General features: G+C 41.2%; 1 protein-coding gene across 2 annotated transcripts; it reads left to right on the forward strand.

Annotated features, from left to right (window-relative positions):
• Positions 1-467: 467 nt before the first annotated feature.
• On the forward strand, positions 468-24,070 carry ALAS2 (5'-aminolevulinate synthase 2). Of its 2 annotated transcripts, none has more exons than XM_045832932.1 (10): positions 468-575; positions 5,671-5,866; positions 6,514-6,636; positions 10,026-10,248; positions 10,811-10,995; positions 13,558-13,737; positions 16,867-17,031; positions 17,605-17,873; positions 19,096-19,258; positions 23,781-24,070. In XM_045832932.1, exons 2-10 carry the CDS (start codon positions 5,686-5,688, stop codon positions 23,942-23,944), a joined length of 1,653 nt encoding a protein of 550 aa, XP_045688888.1. In that variant the 5' UTR covers positions 468-575; positions 5,671-5,685; the 3' UTR covers positions 23,945-24,070. The 2 variants fall into 2 exon arrangements, with proteins under 2 accessions (XP_045688888.1, XP_045688897.1); XM_045832941.1 differs by lacking the exon at positions 468-575 and adding an exon at positions 3,367-3,435.
• The last annotated feature ends 220 nt before the right edge of the window (positions 24,071-24,290 follow it).

A 24,290-nucleotide genomic window follows, 5' to 3' on the forward strand; every position in this document is an offset into this window, starting at 1 on the left:
TGTAAGGTCCTTATGAAGATAGGCTAAATTAATCCATGTAAAGCACTTAATGGAGGGTCTGGTGCATAGTAAGCACTCAATCAACATTAGCTGTTATTTGGACCAGGCACTGTGCTTAGTGTTTTCTGTATACAATGCTATTGAATTGCTACAACGACCCAGATGTCACCTGTGGGAAGCTGCTAGCAAGAGCCCTTTCCACTTGTGCTATAGTTGCTTCTGAGTTTTATTGCCCACCTTCTATAGTTGGGGAAACTGAGGCTAGAAAGGTAATTTTGTTCAAGATGCCTTAGCTATATTTGGATGACCTGATTCCAAAGCCCAGTAAGTTCATTTTACTACTTCAGAGGAAAAGGAGAAAGAAAATTGAGAGGGGAGAGCCAATGTTGGGGGAGAGAGGAGGTGAGAGGGGACTGCATTGGGTTTTATCTCTAACAAGGGCCTAAGATAACTTTGAGGCCAAGCCAGCAGAAGGCAGGGTGGGTGGAGCTGAGCCAAAGAGGAAGGGATAAATGCCAGGTCCTGACCCATAGCACCTACCCTGTGGTTCGTTCGTCCTCAGTGCAGGGCAACAGGTAAGAGTCACTTTCAGCCTGGAGCCCTCTTTCTGGTCTGTCTTCCCACCTCAAAGCTGCACATGCCAGCTCTCTGGCCTGTCTAGATCTGACTTTGTTTCTTAGAATCTGTCTCTCCACTATTTTCTTTCTTTTTGCCCTATGTATTTTCCTGCTTTTCCTTTTCAGCTTTCCTTTGTCTTTCCCCCCTTGTTTCCTCTCCTTTGTCAGTTTTCAAGGTCACTCTCTGACACACTAGCTTTCTCTTATTTTCCCTTCATCTGAGTTGTCTGTATCCTCCCTCTCTCTCTCTCTCTCTCTCTCTCTCTCTCTCTCTCTCTCAATCTCACGCTTTCCATCTATTTCTTCTTTCTGTATCTCTGTCTCTTTCTGTCTCTCTCTTCCTCTCCTTTTCTGTCTCCTGAAAAGACATTTTCATATTTCTTCCAGCAATTCTCCATTCCTCCCTCACTTTGACTCCTTAACCCTGCTTGGCTGACAGCAGAGATAAATGAGTCAGAGAGTAGGGGGGGCAGAAGTAGGAAGAGGAAACAAAGGGAATGTGGAGATGATGGAAATAATGAATTGTGTAGGGAGAGATACATGTGAAGGAATCGAGAGATGAATAATTAGCAGAAGTAAGATGGAAAAGGTGAAAGAGGAATATTGTGTCACTGAAAGGGCTCTATGCTGAAAGTCAATAGATTTGTATTCCCACCCTAATTCATTGTGAGACCCTCTGAAAAGGGAGCTGGTTGGTCTATGATTTCCACAGCCTCTTTGAATTTTGATTTTATGGTCTCCTAAATTTTTGTTTCTAATAATTTCTGATTCTCTGCTTCCAGTTATCTAAAATTCTCTATGACTCTTCTATGATGGAGAGAGGGTACTAGGAAGGTAAATAAAGCCTGATGCTTCAAATTCCTGAAATGAAGTGAATGCATCTATTTCAGACCTGATTCTTACAAAACAGGCCATAAAGGGGAGAGAGGGGGCAAGGAATGCTGCAGTTAGTGGTTTCTGGCTCTCTGCTGGAGTAGCGTTGTGGTTGGCCTTCTGATATCTGGGATTACAGATTGGCTGCTGACAAGAGAGAATCTCAAGTGCAAGGAAAACCTTCTAGTCATCTGACCCAAAATTTTACCATTATCTCTACAAATAAAAGCATTGTCTTAAGAATATCCCTGGCAAGGACTGCCACACAATGAGTGTATAAGTTAAGTGGTAGAATGAATGAATGTTTACCAGTGCCTGAAATTCTACTTCAGTTAGAAATCTGTTCCTTTGGTAAAGGCATTGATCACAGTTCAAAATCAAATATCCCAGAAAGGGACCTCATATTGCAGCAGAGGCATTGACCTCTAGAGGTGGCATCTCAGTCAAGAGTACCTGTAGTAATATTTGAATCATAGATCCACAGTAGTTAAGTTAGTAGGCTCTGTAACCAGATTACCTGGGTTCAAGCCCAGATTCTTCTGTTCAGTAGCTCTGTGATCTGGACTGGTTATTTAATCTTTTTGAGTCTCAGTTTCCTCATCTTTGAAATAAAGTTGATATTAGTGTCTACCTCACAGGTTGTCACAAGGATTAAATAAGTCAATGCATGTGAAGCTTTTCCAACAATGAGTACTCTGTGAGTGTTTGACTATTAGAATCTGATGGAATCTATGAAGTTCTCTAGTCCAATCTCTGTAGAGATATTGAGGTGCAGGGATAGAAAGTACAGGGCCCAAATTCATATAGTAAATTATAACAGATAAGGACAAGAATCAGGATTGAGACAAGAATCAACTTTTCAGACCTAGTCTGGTGTATTCATAATGTAAATTCCCTTGGCTTTACCTTTACTTTCCCTACATAGGAAATGTAGAAAAAAAATAGCTAACAGTTTTTCAGTATTTACTATGGGATAGGCACTCTTAATATATATTTTATATAGATTATCTTACTAAATCCTCACAACATCCCTGTGAAGTAGAATGTCCTTGTTATTATCTACATTTTACAGATATAAGACACAGAACAGAGGTGTCACATTTCTAAGGTCCCAGAGCTAGTGAGTGGTAGAGCCAGGGTTAAAAAACATATAGTCTTGCTCCAGAGGCTATGTTCTTAATATCCTAAATTGCTAAAAGTCTTCTTTTATTCAACTTTACTCACTCCAGTTCAATGACAGGTACTGGGATGAAATTTAAACAGAGCCTAAGGTAACTAGACTATAAGGTTATGGGTCATAAAAATGGACAGGCAGAGTGAGGCAGGACAAATTCCAAGAAAGGAGTATCAGAACAGAGAAAATGAAACTGAAGCTTGAAAGATTATGATAGTTCAACAAATTCCAAGAAGTAGTCTATATTTTTCTAGGTCTATGAGAACAACATGGCCAAAAACCCATTAGAGGTGATGAGTATATTGTACTTCTTCCATTTTTATAAGGGAGATGGGAGTAGGCCTTAATCCACCATCATCCAAAAGTGGGACTTGACTTTGCTTCCAATATTTGGTACTTTCCTTACCATTACATGCCCCACTGTTGTCATAGCTATCAGTGTTTATGTCAAAAAAGGAGTTTCTAGGAGCCTGAACCTAGCCATCTGTTTTGCCTCCCTCTCCCTGGGTTACCCACCCCTCCTCACCACCAATAGTCAGCATCAGCCCCAGCCAGATGCCCAGGCGTGATTCTAGAAAGGAGCTCCCTTTCTCTCTCACACCCTAGTCTCATCTGGTCAGACCTCAGTGGCGATAAACTCAGGGAGCTTTATCTGTGGTCTGCAGGCCCAGCCTCAAGTGCTTTAACCTTTGCAGGCAGGCAAGGAAAGGAAAACTCATACCTCCAGATATGATGTAGGAGTTGGATCCAATTCATTACCTACCATAGAAGGTAGGTATAAATACCTTACATTTGACAGCTAATGAAAGCTGAGACCCAGAGTGGGGAAGCGACTTTTCAAGAATATCCAATAGGGAGTTGGGGAGCTGGAATTGAAATAAGAAAAGCTAGAATTTATTGAAACTATATGCCAGGCACTGTCTTCAAAGGCTTAATATGATGAGCTTCATTTAATTCTTTAAACACCCTCTTGTCCTTTCCCAATTTCAGGACCCACACACCCTGTCCCACATACTAACTTTTGCTCATATGACAGCCTGTGAGAGTTGGAGGGAGGATGCTTTTTCTTTGGGGTATAAAAAGGGGAAGAGATTGCTTTGTGAGTTAGGGAGAGCATGCTTGCTTTGTGAGATCTGGAAAGGAGGGGTGTTGCTCTGTAAGAGGTGAAGGAGGTTGCCATATGAGAACAGGGCCACGAGCTCCTCTGTTCACTTGTCCCTCACAACATCATACCCTATATCTAATAGCACTAAAGGTGCTATTAGATTCTACTCAGTTGCTGTCCTGGTGATGCCAGGGCCTTAGTCTTCCCACATTCTTTAATATCTCTCCCCTTGACCTGTCCCATATCTTGTCTCTTGATCCACTGATGCTGGATATCCAGTTTGCCCTTTGCCTTTTAATCTGTTCCTCCCTCTTGCTCTTTCTAGCTGTCTTTCTCTGAGTATCTCTCAGGCTCCCTTCATCCCAACCCCTAATCCACCTCTGCTACCTCTTTGTCTCTATCATTTGACCTTGTCCCTACTCCCTTCAGTCACTCAGTCTCTACTTCATCTCCCTCATCAGGGCAGAGCTCCTCTTCCCCTAACTCCTCTGTTGCTCTCCCCCACTCCCACAATCTCCAGATGCTTTTCTCCTTCATATTTATGCCTGACTGACTCTTTGCCACTGCTAGATTCTTTCCATTCCTGCTTTCAATTTTCTGAGTCTTTGTATATTCCTGTACCTTCCTTGATCTGACCTCATTTTCTTTTTGTGTCCTTCTGTCTCTGCCTCTATCTCTTCTTTCTCTCTCACTAATATCTCTCTCTCCTCCTTCTCTCCCTCCCTCACCATCCCTTCCTCCCATTTTCTCTCCACTCTTTGTTTCTCTCAGCTCAGTCTTTTTCCCTATCCTGTATTTCCCATCATCCTTTTGTCCTCTGTTTTTCTGGAGCAGTCCACCTCTCCTTTTTCTTATCTGTCCCCTGTCCCCTTCTCTTCTGGCTTTGATCTCTTTCCCAAAATTTCTGTACTTCTAAATCCACTACTGCCACTCTACTTTTGTTCTCTCTCACTTTCCTTCTTTTATCTTTCCTAATTTTTCTTTCTTTCCTTGACTCTTTCCCTACTCTCATCTTTTTTCTATTTGAGTCTGTGTTCATGCATTAATTTACTTCCAGATTCAACACATACTTATTGAATACCTATTATGTATATTTGGGTTTTTGTTTGCTTGCTTGCTCATTGTTTATTAAATTTATTGGGGTGACATTGGCTTCTGGTTTCCTTCTAAGGATCTTCTCTCTGTCCCTTTGCTTTCCTCTGTGTTAGCTTCCATCTCTTTCATTCACCTATAGACTTGTTTCCCAGTCTATTGGGTATTGCTTTTACCTCTTTCTCTATCTGTGCTTTTCCAAACTGTAGAGGCATGTCAAAGAACAGCAAAATTCCAGTCTTGGGGAACAGTTTGGAATTCTAGGCTCTGTAGGACCTAGAGCCTGCTCTTTTGTCCTATTCCTGAATGTACTTAAGCTGGTGTCTGTCACCTCAAACTCGTTCTCTTTCTCTGCCTGAGCCTGCTCAGGGAAAACTCCGGGTTGAGCCTCACAAGCCCTGGTCAACCATATCTGTGTGCATTATCAGGTTGAATCTCCACTTGGCTGAGGCCAATATTCTTTAAAATATTCTTGGCCTTAAGTGTTGATTTAAAGGTTTAGTGGGTTATCAATTCCTATCCTGCCATACACAATCACACTTCATGATTCTCTATATCACAGAGGGATCAGTGGCAAAGTCTGAATCAGAATTCAGGCTTTCTGACCTCCAGTTGGAACTCTTTCCTTCATATCTTTGTTTAACAGTCAGTCTCTTCTTCCTTTCTGATGCCCTATTGGTACATTTTAACATTGGGAAAGTTCTTACCCTGAAATAAGGACAAGCATTAGGTCAAAAGCTAAAGGCAAAGGATCAAACACAGGAATGACCCTTCATAATGGGATCTCATCTCTTCCACATCTTCTGCAGGACTTTGGGCTCAAGATGGTGGCAGCAGCCATATTGCTACAGCGCTGCCCAGTGCTTGCCCATGGCCCCTCAGGCCTCCTGAGCAAAGTGATTAAGACTCATCAGTTCCTTTTTGGTATTGGATGCTGTCCCATTCTGGCCACCCAAGGACCTACCTGTTCTCAAATCCACCTTAAGGCAACCAAGGCTGGAGGAGGTAAGAAGGGGCTACCAGAAAAAGTGGAGAATGTCTTAGAGACAAGGTTCTAAGTCATACTGGTCATTATTGCTTAATAATTGGTAGGGGTTATGTAAAAAGTGTTAAAGCAGAATGAGATGGCCTAAAAATACACCTGGGATCTGACTTCTCCCAGTACCTCTAAAGAGTCTCACTCTTCATGCCTCTCATACTCTATCTACTCCAGTCATTCTGAAACTATTTAAAATTGCCTGTTATCTCAACCTTCTGAGCCTTTGCTCCTGTCAAATGATCCTCTTCCATATTGTTTACCAGAGTATCCCATATTTCTCATGAGACAGTTAACTTTTGCATCATCTCACTTGCACAGCCTGCCTAGACATGCAGCCAGTCCAATTCCAATTCTGGATCATGTGTCTTCCTTGTTCTAGACTTCTATAGCCTAAGTCCTCTCTCCCATCCCAGCACTGTTCATAATATGTCTTCAGTGTGTGCCATTCCTATCAGTTTTGGGGTTCCCATAGCACAGGGACCAGGCTCATCCATCTATATGTCTCTACCATAGCTTAACATAGCACTTTGGGATACAGTAGGTTTCAGTAATAATTGTTATACTGAACTTATGGTTAGAAATGCACTACCATTTACTTTCTTACCTTGTATAGGCTCTCCATCTTGGGCCAAGAGCCACTGTCCCTTCATGCTCTCAGAACTCCAGGATGGGAAGAGCAAGATTGTACAGAAGGCAGCCCCAGAAGTCCAGGAGGATGTGAAGACTTTCAAGACAGGTTGGAGTCAAGTTCCATATCATCCAACCTCTACTCCTCACACTTGAACTCACTTCACTACACTCCTGAGCTAGGCTAATCTAATGACAGTTAATATTCATCCCATGATGGGGAGTCCAGTCTTTCCAGGGGAACCATGGTAGGCAGTAGCTTAGACCGGGCACTGAAGCTCATCCTTCCCAATACATATACATATACATATACATATACATATACATATACATATACATATACATATACATACTCCTGTAACTTTTGGCCATTAATCTAAAATGAGCCTCTAGAGTTCCTCTCTTCTCCCAGTGGAAAAATGGATCCCAACAGGATGAGATCCCACATTTAAGCAATACCAGTCTATGACAATCTGGATTTACATGGAAGAGTAAGTGTTAGAACCAGGTACATACTATACAACGATATGGAGTCCCAAGTCAACTCAAATAGTACAGATCACTCAAGATAATCACACTTGAGACATGATCATTTGTTGACATCTTTCATAGGCCTTTTTGGGATATCATTACTGGTAAAATTTTCAAAATTGAATTGTAATGACATTCAGAAAATAAGAGTAAGATACATACACTGCCCTATATCTACCTCCTGCATGCAAGACCCAGAGTGACTGCACCAGTTAGCTCACCCAAGGGAAAATTCTAGTAGAGAGAAGTGTGATTCACCTTATAAAAGGTTTCCTGACACAGAAGTCTCCACCTGGGTAGATGAATAGGTGCTCTTTGCAGAGGTTTCCCCCCCACCCCCCATTCTACAGAAGGCTTATCTACTTCATAAACTTGAAATATCATATGTTCTTTTGAGTCAAAAAGGACGACAAATGCTTTCTCTGCACCCCTACACACACCTTCATGGCCAATGAATCCACTCTCCCTGTCAGACCTGCCCAGCTCCCTCAACCAGTCTGAGGAATCCATTCTCCACTTCCCAGGAGCCAGGACAAATTTCAGAGGAGGTCACATACCTGATACAGAACAACATGACTTCTGAATGTGTTGAGGTGGAAATAAAGGAGGTAGAAATATAGAAATGGCTTCTGACACAGTAGAGAAAATGGCAAGGAAGCACTTTGAAACCAAAGGGAGTCTGAGTTTAAATTTTAATGCTGGCACTTGCTGGACATGTGTGCTTTGGCAAGTAATTCACTTCCTTTCAGTGGGATTATAATACCTGCTTCAATGGGTTATCATGAGGAGGAAATAAAATTATATTTATGGACATGTTTCTAATTTTATATGAGGCCTTATTAAATATTACATTAATTCTTATTATTTATTTTTCATCCTTCAGAAATTCTCATCCTTCATAGAGAGCCTTTTCTCTCTTTTGTATGTGTTTATCACCATTTTCATAATGGAGTTTATTTCTCTAATATAAAAGGAATGTAATTCACTGTAAAATATTTTCCATCAGATACAGGAAAGTATAAAGGGAGAAATTTAAAATCAGAGTTCTACTATCCACCGTTATTTTCTGCAGTGTTTTCTTTCAGATATTTTTCTATGACCACACACACACACACACAGACCTCCTACATTCTCGTCCACACATATTTTTATTAGGAATATGATCTTATTCTACCCACAGTTTGTTACTTTTCCTTGTTTACTTAACCATGTCTCATGGACATCATTCCATGTCTCTAATCATAGAGCTGCATACTAATTATTAAGGATTGAAGTTTGTTCTGTAGCATGGATGCAACATCATTCAGTTAATCAAATACCTATATTTCAGAGGATTGTTTCTAGTTTTTGTGCATATTTTTCCAGTTTATATTGTTTGTTGGTGTTACATACATATAAATGTACCCACATAGAATATATAGTATTATCTTAGACCTACTGTGAATATACTTTAGATAATTTATGTACTCTTCTGTTGGATTGCTTCCAATTTTTCCTGTTACAAACAGTGGTGCAACAAACCTCATTGACTGTACCTTCCCATGCACATAGCTAAGTGTTTCTCTAGGATAGACACTAAGAGGTAGAAATTCTCAGGATGTAAGGATATGTACATTTTCAATATTAGTAAATACTGCCAATTAGCCCTCCAAAGTGGTGTAACAGTTATCAGAGAAACTATCTATATTCTCACATCCTCTCCAGCACTTGATAATATCAAACTTTTAAATCTTTATCTGTGTGACAGGTGAAAATGTATTTGTACAGTTTGATTTTCCCTGGTTAAGCACCTTTTTCTATATTTATTAAATTCTCAGTTTATATTTTTTGCCTACTTTTCTATTGGGTTGAAAATTGTTCATAGCAGTCTTTCAACTCATAAAAAATAAATTCTGGATATCAATAATTTTTCTGTTAAATGTACTGCAAAGTTTCTCTAGGTATGTTGGTCTGTACATTTTAACAACTTTTTTGATATATATTTCCTAACATCCCTGCAGCAAAATATGTTACTAGTGTACACCCCTACTCCATAAGTTACCATCAGCAACAATCATGATTTATGGCTCATATATAGAGTTCTGGAGTTTAACAAGTTCTTTGGTATATGTTATTTCAATTTATTTTGAAAGTAGGGCTGCCCCATTTTGCAATGGTAGTGGTTAAAGTAATGGACTCTAGATTACTTCCTTGTAGACAACTTACTTGGTGTATGACCATGGTCAATTTACCTAGCCTCAAAATAAAATGTTACCTAACTTCTCTATGCCTTGGTTTCATTACCTTTAAAATAAAGATACTAATAGAACATTCCACATAAGGTTGTTATGAGAAATAAATAAAATGATAGGTGTAAAGTTCATTAGACAGAGCATTACATGTAATAGGCAGTAATTAAGTGTTGGCTATAATAATATGATCAAATATTAGTTATTATTATTACCACTACACTATTACTTTAGTCATAATAATACTATATATGCCAAATATTAGTTTGGGGTTTTACATTCTGTCCTGCATGAAGGTGTTATTAGCTTCATTCTACAGATGAGGAAATTAAATCTAAGAGAGAGGATTCATGACTTACTCAAGGTCACACAAGTAGGAAGTGGCAGAGTAATTACTTGAAACTAGATCTATCAATACTCTTTCCACTGAAACTAGAAGTAGTGATTCCAGTAAGGAGGCTTCCACACTAACCTCAGGAAAAGAGATGAGTCCATGCCAGGGGTAGAAAGCCTGAGTGAATTATGAATAAATTACTGAGTGAATGAGTGAGTAAGCAAAGAGATGGTTGAATGAAGTAGTGGAGAGTTACTGTGGCCTAGCAAGTTAATAGCTGGTCAAATAAAGGAATACATGTAAAGAAAATTAGAGAAGGCAAAATCAATAGCATAAATAAAATATGGACTAGCCAGGAAGTGATTTTTAAATGAATTCTTTATGTCCCAATTTCTATTCCTGCAGGAAACCATGGTTTTGGTTATGAGCAATTTTTCAGGGACAAGATCATGGAGAAGAAGCAGGACCACACCTACCGTGTGTTCAAGACCGTGAATCGCTGGGCTGATGCATACCCCTTTGCCCAACACTTCCCTGAAGCATCTGTGTCTGCAAAGGATGTGTCTGTCTGGTGCAGTAATGACTACCTGGGCATGAGCAGGCACCCTCGGGTCTTGCAGGCCACACAGTGAGTAGTAGTGTCTGGGACATGAGCTGTGGAGACAATCCAGAAAAGAGCCAAAGCCACATGTGGAAAGAGAAAGCAGAGCTGGAAGTGGAAACCTGGGTTCCACCCACCACCCCTGTTGTACAAGGCCCTCCAGAATATTTAATACTCAGATATGATATGAACTAAGTCAGTCAACAAACCATATTTTCTAAACTCTTGGCTGTCCAGTGATATAGACAATAGGATGAGAGGACAAGCAAGCCCACTGTCCATGAACTCTCACTGTGGCTGCAGAGTGAGTATTTCCAGAGATGGCATGTGACCTCTAGAAAATCTTCCAAGCTGCTCAAGCTCAACCCAGCTTCTCCCTCCATCCCAGAATGCCTGTATCTAAAAAAGGGGGTTTGTGCCCCTCCACCACCCCCATACTGCCCTCTACTTGGCCACTTAGGACACAGCTCACACAGGACCACTGAGTGAACATTGACCCTAATTAAGGAAGAGAAACCTACTCATTTCCTAAGTGTCTGACAAGGGTTTCCTCTTCTGCTTGTCTCCCCTCTATTTTTTTCCTAACTAGGGACACCCTGCAGCGTCACGGAGCTGGAGCTGGTGGTACCCGCAACATCTCAGGTACCAGTAAATTTCATGTGGAGCTGGAGCAGGAGTTGGCTGAGCTGCACCAGAAGGACTCAGCCCTGCTCTTCTCCTCCTGCTTTGTGGCAAATGATTCTACTCTCTTCACCTTGGCCAAGATCCTGCCAGGTAAGCCTATGGCCTAAGCTTTTTTCAGGGCTGGTATCGTACACTACAGCATATAGTCTCACTGTCTTAATCACTCTTTCCCTCTATTCTGAGTCCACTTGCTCCCATTGCCATTCTTTCTCACCTATCTTGCATATCCTCAACATTCACTGGTTGACTATATTCCTCTCCTTTCTTCTCTTCCACACATAGGCTAAAGACCACTACTAAGAAATGTTGCCCAGCTTCACAGAAGAGTAACACAATAAATTTGTCAGCCCCCAATTCAACTGGGCTCTTAATTCTCATCAACAGTCCTTTTATGTCTCCAAATCCACTTTTTAAAACTTTCTTCCCTCTTATAAAACCTGTGACTACTTCCTCCTTCACTCTTAGTAAATAACCTTACATCATACACCACAAAGAAAAAAAGAAGCCACCAGATATGGACTCCTTTAACGTTTAGCCACCAAACCTACAAACTTGTCTAATTGTTCATCTATTCTTCTTTCATTCTTTTCTTTTACACTTTGAAGGTGCATCCCTCCTGCCTAAAGTCAATCCCTTCCCTTGTACACTGGATCTTATTTGGATCCTATCTTCCCATTCTCCCACTCTCCAGTCAATAATATCCTCAACTCACATGCCTGTCATCCTTCCATCATAGTCCCAAACCTAGATGAATATAACTTTCCACCTTCTCTGTCAACCCTGGGCTGATATAATTGCTCAGATGGGTCACTAAAAATTTCTAGTTCCCAACTTGTAACAGCTCCTCTATGCTCTCTGGCAATCCGTTTTCATGGTCAGTTCCCTAAGTCTCCAGGGCAGTTTTGCCGATCTTAATCCTCCTCAGCTCTTCTATACCTCCACCTCACCCACATTAGCATCTCCACATGTCCTCTCCTTGTTCTTCTCTCCTGTCACAGTGGAAGAAATGCCCTTTTCCTTGTTGACAAATTCTGCTGCTGGTGCTCTTTGTCCCATTTCCCTCTACCTCCTCAAGAACTTTGTTCTTAAAGTTCCCTCTCTCCTATATCTTCAGCCTCTCCCTTTCTTTAAACATATTGAAGTCTCTTGCATCTCACACACACACACACAAATTTCCCCTCATTATACTCTAGCTACTGCCCTACCTCTTTCCTCCTAATAACTGGCAAACTGCTTGAGAGAAGTCTCCAGACTTGCTGCCTCCTTCCTCAATTCCTGCTGATTCTTTAGCACACTATAAACATCACCACTGCTTCTCAGAAGCTTTTTCTGAGATCACATATGACCCCAACTAAGTCCAACATCCTGTGATTTTTTCAATGAATCTCCTCCTCAATCATTACAATTCAACTTCTTTCATTTCCACTGCAAACATCCTAGCCTAGACCAATTAAATCTCTTGATTTCACCTTTGTCCTCCTGCAATCTATTCTTCACATCAGGCAGAATGATATTTTAAAAACGCACACATTTTTGTTACTTTCCTGCCCAAAACCTTTTCATAGATCACCATTGTACTTAGGACCAATTCTAAATTCCGTATTATGGCTTCTAAGGCCCCACATAATCTGGCCTCTACCTACCTCTTAAGCCTCATTTTTGACACCCCTTTTCTCACTCTTTCATTCAGTAATGTATTCATTTATATATTCATTCACTCACTTGTAAATGAATTATGTTTATTCATCCATTTGTTCAAGAAATGCTTATTGATCAGCTACTGTATACCTAGCCTTATACTGGGTATCAGGAACAAAAAAGATAAAAAGATGTGGTTTCTGCTCTTAAGAAATTTCCAATCTACTTCTCCTTCATAGTAGGTTCACCAGGAAATTGTGCCTGGTTTCCTCAGATGGAAGTGATACCTTACTCTAACAAAATCCACAGTTCCTTGATATTAGTGCAATTTATGGGCCAGGATTCAACTCCCTCCACTGACTTCCCCCCCTCTACTTGTCCTCCCAGTATTGCCCAGTAAAAGTTCTACATTCCTCAGGTTGTAGGAAAAGGTCTTCCCCTCTTTGGAGCTTAGCTTCCTCACTTGTACATTAAAGGAACTGGATTCCATGGCCATTAATGGTCCTTTCAGCTATCATGTGCCATGAGTTTATTATTTGAACTGTGAACATCTGATAATTACCCACACTGTAAGTGGAGGATTGCTACCTGGAAACGGTGGGATTTCATCTGGACCAAGAAGAATCTAGCGTTAGTACAAATCAACAAGTATTCTCCAGGATAAATTCCTTTCTAAGGCTTGATCTTATGTGCCTAAGAACAGGAACCTAGGCCCTGTCCTCAGGAAACTCTAGAGCTTCTTGGGAAACCATTAAAATTTCCTCTACTCCAAGATAGTCAGAGGCCAGACAAGGGCTAGAAATGACTAGAGGGACAGGTGTGGGGTCAGAATTTTAGTAAAGGGGAGTTCTTCTGAGGAAGCAAGAGGTCATGAAAGTTTCTAGAGGAGGAGGAAGCAGAGCAGGGTCTTCAAAAGAAGGAAAGGATTGTTCCTCTACCCCTGCCAGGTCAGTCCTGAGGTTAAAGTGGGAATTCTGGGACAGAAGCTTATGAACTATGCATCTGGTTCCTTAGGGTGCGAGATTTACTCAGATGCAGGCAACCATGCTTCAATGATCCAAGGTATTCGCAACAGTGGAGCAGCCAAGTTTGTCTTCAGGCACAATGACCCTGACCACCTGAAGAAACTTCTAAAGAAGTCCAACCCTGAGACACCCAAAATTGTGGCCTTTGAGACTGTTCACTCCATGGATGGTATGTATATGTGTAAGTGTGTGTTTACTAACATTGGTCTCACAAAAGCCATGATGATAATGATAACAGCTAACATTTACAGAGTGCTAATTACATGCCAAGCAAAATTATTAGTATTTTATATATATTAATTTACTGGATCTTCACAATTCTATGGGGGTAGGTGCTATTATTGTTTCTGTTCATTTACATGAAGAAAGTGAGACACAGACTAATGAGGTCACTTACCTAAGATCACACAGCCAGTAAATGCCAAAAGACAGAGGCAGCTATTACAGTGATCTTACCGATTAAGAAATTAAAGTTCAGGCACAGCTCCCAATTTATCTTTCATGACTTTAGTAATTGGTGCCAAAGTGAGTATTTGCACCATAGGATGTATGATTCCAATTCTGTCACACAAGGCTCCCTCCATGATAAATGATGTACACAAATCAATTATCTCAATGTCTGGCTTCTGCAATGGAAAATTTTACAAATTTTTGCCTGGAAGTTTTTTCAAGGTCCAGTATGAAGCATTGGAATCAAAACATGTTTTTACATCAGACAGATCTGGGTTCAAATCCCACCTCAGGCACTTACTGGCTCTATGACCTTGGGTAACTCTTTAACTCTCTGAGCCTCAGTTTACCCAAAGGTAAAATACCTGGTCGTAAGAATTAGAGATGATGAAAGTCATTCCACTTATTATGATCTAAGTAGATATAAATGATCTTTACACTCCTACTTCATTTCCCCCAACTGAAGCAATGCCCAAATCATTCTATTGTTGCCCCTCTTGAGCAGAAATCATGTGTTTTAGAACACACCTTCTAAAAGGAAGAGGTCCTCACTTCATTTCAATTTGTTACTTTTCCAGTGGAAACAAAAGAGAGTCCATAGTATCCTCTGATTTAGCCAACATATGTGCCATCTGCATCATATAATGATAAGGCAGAGTCTGTGCAACCAGACTACCCATTTTCAAATCCCAGCGTGACGACTCACCTGACATGTATAACGCACTCCCATGTATAGTGTGCACCCATGTTTTTGGCCCAAACTTTCAGGGAAAAAATCTTTTGTTTTAATTTTTTAAAGTCAATTAAAAATGGAATTAAATTGAATTATTAAGATACTTTTTTGGATTATAAAGGAATTTTAGCATTTATTTTGAACATATTATGGTACAAGAAATTTTATTAAACAAATAATTACAAAACACAAGAACAGATACAAGGTATTTCAGGTTCTACCCATGTATAATGCACATGCTTATTTTTCCCTCAAAAATTTGGGCAAAAGTGAGCATTAGACACAGCAAAATATGGTACTTGGCTTGATCAAGTTTCGTAATTGTTCTGTGTCTCAGTTGCCTTATTTGAAAAATGGAGGTGATAATAATAGAGTAGCTGTGAGAATTAAATGAATTAATATATGTAAAGAACTTATGCCCTGACCAGTGTAGCTCAGTTGGTTGGGCATCATCTCACAAAGCAAAGGTCACGGTTCAATTCTTGGTCAGGGCACATGCCTGGGTTGCAGGCCAGGTTTCCTGGTTGCTGGGGGGGCAAGTGCACGAGGCAACCAATCGATATTCCTCTCTCACATCAATATTTCTCTCCTCTTCTCCCCCCTCTATAAATAAATAAATAAATAAATATTTTTCTTAAAAAAAAGTTGTTGTGCCCACTCCCACATTTCTACAACTAGCAATAAAGTTAAACCATCCCATGATTATATTTCTACTACAGAGACTACTCTAATTCATTATTTCTTTAATGGAAACTGTGTTAGGGTCATCATACTTCCTTACATTTATAAGAGAATGGTTTCTTATTTTTTTTTTACAGAAACTCTCTAAACTAGGGCAGAGTTTCTCTCATTGAATTGATGCTTGAGCCATCACATTGTCCCCTTTGTCTCGGGCTATACCTCCTGTGGTTGTTCCCACCAGTTGCTCACATTAATTCTGGCCTGGAGTCCCTGTTTCCACATGAAAAAAATTTTCTGTATTCCAACTCTCTGCATCTCAGTAGTTTCCAGGAATGGAGAAGGTGTAGGTTGTTGCATATGCAGAGTAGCCAAAAAGTCTACATATCAGATTCACAGCCATTTGAAGACCTTATAAATAACTGTAAACATAGAAGATGTCTAGAATAACATGGAAAATGGTAATCTGTATGGAAATGGAGAGGACCTTACAGATCACTTCTAATTCACTTTCATTCAATAGACTGAGACTAAGTCTATGTGTGGAGAGGTGCCCTCATATAACAAAATTGAGAGAGATAAGAAATACACTCCCACAGAGACACAGAAAAGACATAGACAGAGGCACAAAGAAACACAGAAAGGGACACAAAGGTATAGAGAAAGAAAGTCTGAAGCAGAGAGATAGTCAGAGAGGTAGACAAAGGGACACAATAAGAAAGAAGTGAAGGAGGGAGGAGGGTGGAAGAGAGAGAGAGAGAGAGAGAGAGAGAGAGAGAGAGAGAGAGAGAGAGAGAGAGACAAAGAGGAAGGAATGGGAGGGGAGACAGAAAAATAGAGGTATAGAAACAAAGATGGAAATGGCCACAAAAAGAGAGATAGTGATAGAAAGCCAGAAAGATAGAAACAGGAAGGACAGGTGAAGAATAAATATATTGACAGGGTTGCCAACAGCACCTGGCTGAGGAAATGAGTGGGATCTGAAATCAGGACTATATTAATCTGGAGCGAAAGGTGACTTTTTTTAAAACAAAAGTATCATGTAGGCTAGTGCCAACCCTAAGTGGAAATACACATACTTGCAGGGTGGAAAAGGAAGTGAAGAGAGGCTGGAAAGTGGCATAAACAAGAGAACATATAATGTCAGAATAAAGTAAAAATAGAAAAAATAGAGAAGCAAACTTGATCATAGCCTGGAGAACAGAGAGAGGGAGGGAGAGGGAGAGAGGGAGAGGAAGAGGGATAGGGAGAGGGAGAGAGAGAGAGAGAGAGAGAGAGAGAGAGGGAGAGAACAAGCTTCGGTAGCAATGAAGTGAAGGCAGTCAATACATATAAAGAAGTTTGAAATAGTCCCAAAGTACTTATGGGTTACAAATTCCACACTGGAGCTGGAAGTGGGGAAGGGTTATGATATCTCTATTCCTTGACTTTGCTCAGGTGCCATCTGTCCCCTCGAGGAGTTGTGTGATGTGGCCCACCAGTATGGAGCTCTAACCTTTGTGGATGAGGTTCATGCCGTAGGACTGTATGGTTCCCGGGGCGCTGGCATTGGGGAACGTGATGGAATTATGCACAAAATTGACATCATTTCTGGAACTCTTGGTGAGTGAGTGACTTGGACTTCCCTTACATACAATCTAGAAAGGAAGCCCCTGAAAGATCTTTTACTACCTCCTCCCCAAAGCTGCGGGAATTATTTGGGTATAGTTCAGTTTCAGGCTATAAAACTCCTGAACTCCCTCACTCCTTCTTCACTAAAGAGTTGCTGAAAAAATCTGGGTTTTTTAAGATGACCCCTGAGCTGGGCCAAATAGCCAGGTTCCACTCAGTAAGTGGAGAGTTGTAGTTCTAATCTCCTTTCCCATTCAGCCCCAAGCTTCATCTTTGCTCCACTTTTGGGCCTAACCAGTTTAAGATCCCCACCCAGCTCCTGCCTATCTAGTCACTGCATATGGCAGGCCTTGAAAGTACTATCTGGAAGCCGCAGAATTATCAGCTCTTGCTGATACCAATTGTGTCTTGAGCCAGAGGCCTGGGGAGTCTAGAGCTCCATCTTCTGGCGTCTAGAGCTCCACCGTCTGGTGAACGTCCTTTTGTTACCTGGGGCATGATCCTATTCTTTTGGGGACTGATAATGGGGTCTGTGCATATCCTCCTCCTCCTCCCTGTTTCCAGGCAAGGCCTTTGGCTGTGTGGGTGGCTACATCGCCAGCACCCATGACTTGGTGGACATGGTGCGCTCCTATGCTGCTGGCTTCATCTTCACCACTTCACTGCCTCCCATGGTGCTATCTGGGGCTCTGGAATCTGTGCGGCTGCTCAAGGGAGAGGAGGGCCAAGTCCTGAGGCGGGCCCACCAGCGCAATGTCAAGCACATGCGCCAGCTACTAATGGACAGGGGCTTTCCTGTTATCCCCTGTCCCAGCCACATCATACCCATCCGGGTGAGAGCCCCACCCTTCCCATTGCTCTCCCTTTCTATCTCTTCTGGAAACCTTCCAACACCCAGAAAACTGACACCAGCTCCTGTTGATGCTTTCTCACTAATCATTTTTGAAAAGTTATCAGCCATTATGAATTAACCAGTCTTCTTTTCCCATTCATTAGCTATTATGTCATCCCCATCAGACTGTCCTGACCCTCACAATATTGAGTTTACATGACGTATACATAATTCAGTGTTTTTCAAACTGTGCATCAAGACCATTTATGAGTCATAACATCATCTTAATAGGTTATGACTAGCACTAACAAATCTTTCTTGAACATCCAGCCTCTTAAAGAGACTGCCTGTTAATGAGCCTGTAAACTATACATGATGAAAATTCTTGTATTTTACGAAGGAATGGCCATTGGCTTACTCATCACATCTATGGTATGGTGGCTATATAGTTGCTTACAAAGAAAACAATAAAGAAAATGTTAAAGTACATCACATATAGTTGAGATATTATTTCGTGGGAATTTTCAGTTTTATATATGATTATATGCACATATATGTATGTATGTGTATATATGCATAGTATGATCAGGGCATGAAATGTATTCTTACTAAGAATTGAAGTTAGAAAATTTAAAATCAAAAGCCATGAAACTAGCTGCTATTTTGAATTCTCAACTACACTAGAGTATTTACTGGCTTTAAAAATGAACTGCAACTTCTTTATTAAACAACATCTATTTGTGTGTGTTGGTATGGGTATAGGGAGATAATTTTATGTGGCTGTTTTATGGATGAGAAAAAATAGTAACTGCTCTTTGGATCAACCCAATATTCCCTTAAAAGACTGCTTTTGTAAATATTTGTGGGGTTTTTTAATTACCCCAATGGCAGCATCCCAGGGGGGCTTAAGGGATTTGTCTTCTTATCCATGACCACCCCAAATTTACATATGAGCTAAGTAAAACCAGTATATTTGCTCTGCAAACACCTTCAAGACAAGGTCTCTAGCACCACCTCCACTCCACTCCTTAAAATTTGACTGCTGCCTCTAAGCAGCTCTTTGATAAATATTCTGGAGCTGCTACTGACTGAGCCCCTTATGAAAAAATTCTGTCCAAAAATTCAGTGTTGTCACTTCATCTTGTTTCCTCCACCTGCTTCATGGAGCTAGTAATAGTGGGGCCAATGTGGCAGATACTGACAGGCTTTTCTTGTGAGCCCAGGTGGGTGATGCAGCACTGAACAGCAAGATCTGTGATCTCCTGCTCTCCAAGCATAGCATCTACGTGCAGGCCATCAACTACCCAACTGTCCCCCGGGGTGAGGAGCTGCTGCGCCTGGCACCCTCCCCGCATCACAGCCCTCAGATGATGGAAGACTTTGTGGGTAAGCTCTCAATATTGTTGCCTATAGTACTCTCCCTCCTTTCAGCCCCAGGGTTTGAAGAAGTTGAGAGAATGGATGCCACTCACTTTAAAAATATATTTCTGAAACATCTAATGTGTCCAAACTCTATCCTGGGGTCATCAATGAATGAGGAACAGTCCCTAGACTTGTAGGGCTCCAGTTTGGTTGAGGAAGCCATAGCAGACACAAACAATGATTTCAAGGGATTCAACAAAGACAGTGAATGTGAACATCATGGGAACAAAGAGAGGGGACCTGATCCAACATATGTGATGTGAGACAGGCTTCCTAATGGAGATGACACCTGAGCTGAGTCTTTCAAGATGAATGGTACTGGACCAAGAGAAGAAAGACGGTATGGAGGGGTATTCCTAGTAGAGGGAAGAACATTAAGAAAGGGAAGGAGAGGGTGAGAAGCAGCCTGGGATATATCAAGAACAACAGCAGGTGTTACAGGAATATAGGACAGTGGTAAGGGAGTGGAAAGGGAGTGTCAATCCATGAGTCTATAAAGACAACACAAAACAGGGACTGGATTGAGAGATTTATAGTGTTAACTGAATAGCTTTGTTTTTATCCTGAAAGGTGGCAGGTTAGTCAATTCACCTAAAGCTTGCTGGATTCCTATAGGGAAGTTTTTAAGCACAGGGCCTGGCATACAGGTGCTCATTCCAGGTCTGTTGGGTGAAAGACATGTAGGTAGTTGATGGTTTAGCAGAGGAGACAGGCATAGGCATGGATTGTACTGGTTCAGTGTGATGAGCTACAGTGCTCTGGGAGCTGGAGAAGGAGTGCTCATTTATGTCTAGAGAGGGCAAAATTAGGGAGGGTGAAATTAGGGAGGCTCTGTGTGCGAGGAAGTCCATGTGTAGCACCTTGAAGTGCTTGTGGTGTGGTATAAGGACATTCCAGAATAAGGGGATTCCATCAGCAAGGACCCAGAGATAGGAAAACAGAGAGCATGCAATGGCAACAGTCATTCTGCTTATCTGGAGCATAGACAGTATGAGAGTTCAAGGAATACAAGATAGGTGGTTGCCATTCACTCATTCATTGATTAAAAACATCAAATAATGTTAGCCAACAGTTATTAAGTATTTATCATGTGCCAAGTACCATTCTAAAAACTTTACTTGTATTAACTCATCTAATCCTCATGGGGTAGAGATGATATTATTAGCATTTCCATTTTACATACATGGAAACTGAGGCACCAAAAATATATAGTAACTGGCCTAAGTCACAGTTACTAGATTTGAACTGGGGAGTTTGTGTCTACCGCCATGGTCATAACCACTTGGTCTACTGCCTAAGCTGATGATCCAGACGTCTGGAGCTTTGCCTCAGTCCTCTCAGTTGCTCTAAGCTTCCATTATAGAGCTCTAGGCACCCTCAGGTCACTGAGTGTCCACTTATGCTGGACTTTTTCTGGAAAGAAATATGAGTGGTATCCACCATGACTCTACCAGTCCTTCAAACCTATAGCCAAACCATCTTAAAATCTTGCAAGTGTTCTCTACAATCTCTATCTGTTCTCTTTTCTCCATTCATAATTTTTAAATCCTCATCAATGTGATTTCTTCCTAATTTATCTGCTTCTCCCTTGCTTCCTTCTAACCCATTAGCCGTTCCGACCACAGAGGAATTTTTGTAAAAATCTGACTGTATAGCTATATAGCTCCCTTGCTTAAACCTCTTCATGTTTCCTTATTGTCTGGAGCAGAGTAGTGGTCTTCAGTGTCAGGGAGGTATGCAAAATGATCCATAGAAGGAGGGGATTTATTGGAATTTTTTTAAAGGTACAGGTTTATTACTTACAAGTCCTGGAAATTACACAGCATACCTAGGATTTCATGTTTACTTTTTACCTTGAAAATTGGGAATTCAGCATTACTGATTTGGATCTTTAATATATAGACTGACAATGATACATGTAAAGAGTATATAAACAAACATACATAGATTGGAACTACATGCTAAAATGTTTATACTGATAGAATGTATAGTACAAAACTTAGAGACTACTGGTCTATAGAACAGTCAAAGCTCCTTGGAATGACATTCAATGCCTTCAACATGGTGATCTCTATTTCCTCACCACTTCCCCCACATTAATTTTATTTCTACTGCTGCACTGAATGACTTGTAGTTGCCTCATTTTGTTCTATTCCCTTACCTCTGGGACTTTGATAATTAACACTACCTTCTAATTGGAATGCCCTTCCTCAAACCCTTCCTCTGGTTTACTTCATTTTCTTTCATCTTTTGGCTTAATCAGGTATCCTTTCATTCTTTCAACAAATATTTATTATAGAGTACCCACTGTGTGCTAGACACTGTTCTAGGTGCTGGGGATTCAGTAGTAAACAGAACAGACACAAAAATCCCTATCCTTCTGGAGCTTACATTCTAGTGGAAGGAGGTAGTCAAAACACATTTTAAAATAAGTAAATTACAGTTGACCCTTAAACAACACAGGTTAGAATGGTGCAGGTCCACTTATGTAGATTTTTTACAATAAATAAAGTGGGGCCCTGACCAGTGTAGCTCAGTAGGTTGGGCATCATCTCACAAAGCAAAAGGTCACTGGTTTGATTCCTCGTCAGGGTGCATACCTAGGTTGTGGGTTCAGTCCCAGTTGGGGTGTCATACGAGAGGCAACCAATCGATGTTTCTTTCTCACATTGATGTTTCTCTTCATTTCTTTCTCCTTCCCTTCCCCTCTCTCTAAAGTTTTTTTTTAAATAGTCAGCCTTTTGTATTCCCAGGTTTCACACCTGTGGATTCAGTCAACCATAGAAAAAAACAGTATTTTTGACTAGTGGTTGGGAATTCGCAGATGTAGAGGGCTGACTGTATGCATTATTCTACACTATTTTATTCAAGGGACTTGAGCACCCACAGATTTTGGTACCCACGGGAGGTCCTAGAATCAATCCCTTGTGGATACTGAGGGACTGTAATTAAGTTTTGGGGGGAGTCAAATGTTACATGTGGATTTTTGACTATGCAGGGTTCAGTGCCACTAACTCCCACGTTGTTCAAGTGTCAACTGTACATAGCCTGGTAGTTCTAAGCACTATGAAAAAAATAGAGCAGGATAGGAGGGATAGGAAGCGCTAATGAGGTGGTGGGGGGCGAGGGCTAGATTGGAAGAGGGTTGTAGCATTAAATAGAGTGTTAAGGGTAGAGCTCATTGACATGACACTTGAGCAAAAATATGAAGGTGAAGGAGTTAGCTGGTCAAATATCTAAGGGTAGATCAACCCAGGCCGAGGGAATGGCCTAAGAGTGAAGACCCTAACACAGGAGTAATCCTTTTGTGTTTCAGGAACAATGAGTATAGATTGAGTGGTGTAGAGGGAGATAGAAAATGAGGACTGAGGGGCAATATGGGCCAAGACTGGGTAGTGTATTGTAGGCCATTGGAAGGATATTGGCTTTAACTCTGAAATGGATAGCCTTTTGAAGGATTTGAGAAGAGTGACATATCTAACTCAGGTTTTAACAGAATTGCTCCAATTTGTACATTGAGAATAGACTGAAAGGGAGAAAGAGTGAAAGCAGGGAGAGTCAATAGGGGGCTTCTGTAATATTCCGGGTAAAAGATGATGGTGGCTCATGCCTGATGATAGCATTGGAAGTGATGAGGAGTGGTCAGATTTGAAGGTGGAGCCAATGATATCTGCTGATAGATTGGATGTGTAGTAAGAGGAAGAGAAAAATAAATGATGGCTCTAAAATTTATGGACTGAGCAATTGGAATTGCCATCTACTGAGATGGGTAAGGCTGAAAGTAGAGTAGGCTTTGGTGGAGGGTACGGAGGATCAGTAGCTCAGTTGTGTTCATGTTAAGTTAGAGATGCCGATTTGACATTGGAGATATAGGAAGGCAATTGAATATACAAGTATAGGATTCAGGAGAACAGTCTGGGGCTGGAGATGAAAATTGCATAATCATCAGAATAAAGATGGTCTTTAAAACCATAAGAATGGATGAGATCACCCAGGGAGCGATCATTTAAAAAGCCATGGGCAGAGCTGTGGCACACACCTGAGGCATTTCTGACAGCGGGATCAGGTTCTCTCCTCTGGGTTCCTATCCCCTCCAGGACACTCCCCACTCCAGGCTCCCAGGTCACAATATCACTGTACAGTTACTGTCAGGGTTATTTTCCTCCCGAGGCTAGGAGTTTCCAAGTAGATGTATTCATTTCTTGGGCCACAACATGTCCTGTACTTACGATGTGGTCCAGGCCAGGCCAGTACAGCTATAAATTGTGTCAAATAGATGCTTCCAAATATTTTTCACATCACAAGACCCATACACAAATAGTAACATTCATAACACACAATGGAACAAACCAGGAGCTACTTCTGGTTCCAAGCCATTTCAACGGATTGAAGGGATCTATATTTTGGCACATCTGTACTGTGATATAGGGATTAAGAAAACCTAGTCTAACCAATTCTTTCCCTCTCCTCCTCCCACTACCCACAGAGAAGCTGCTGGCAGCCTGGACTGAGGTGGGGCTGCCCCTTCAGGATGTGTCTATGACTGCCTGCAATTTCTGTCGCCGTCCTGTGCATTTTGAGCTCATGAGTGAGTGGGAACGCTCCTACTTTGGGAACATGGGGCCCCAATATGTCACCACCTATGCATGAGAAGCCAGCAGCCTCAGAACCCCACCCTATCTGCACTCCACTTGGGGCTGGGCCTCTTCCGGTCCTCTGCTTTGTTGTGTGCCTCCAGCTGACTAGAGTCTGAAAACAAATAAAGAGCAAACTGCAGCATTTGTAGCCCTCTGTTGGTCAGAGAATAAACTGCACTATTCCTGACTCCCTAAGGTAACTGGCAGAGCCATCAGTAAACCCCAGATCACTTGTTGATCTGACCACCCCATTTTACTGATAGGAAAACTGAAACACAGAAAGGAGACAAGCAAAAACCACAGAGTAAGTTGAACAAAGACCTGAGACACATGGCAGGTTTATTTGAAATGGCTCTTAC

Source organism: Phyllostomus hastatus, unplaced genomic scaffold, assembly GCF_019186645.2.
Source record: "Phyllostomus hastatus isolate PE091 unplaced genomic scaffold, TTU_PhHast_1.1 phas_contig_10, whole genome shotgun sequence".
Taxonomy (NCBI): Eukaryota; Metazoa; Chordata; class Mammalia; order Chiroptera; family Phyllostomidae; genus Phyllostomus; species Phyllostomus hastatus.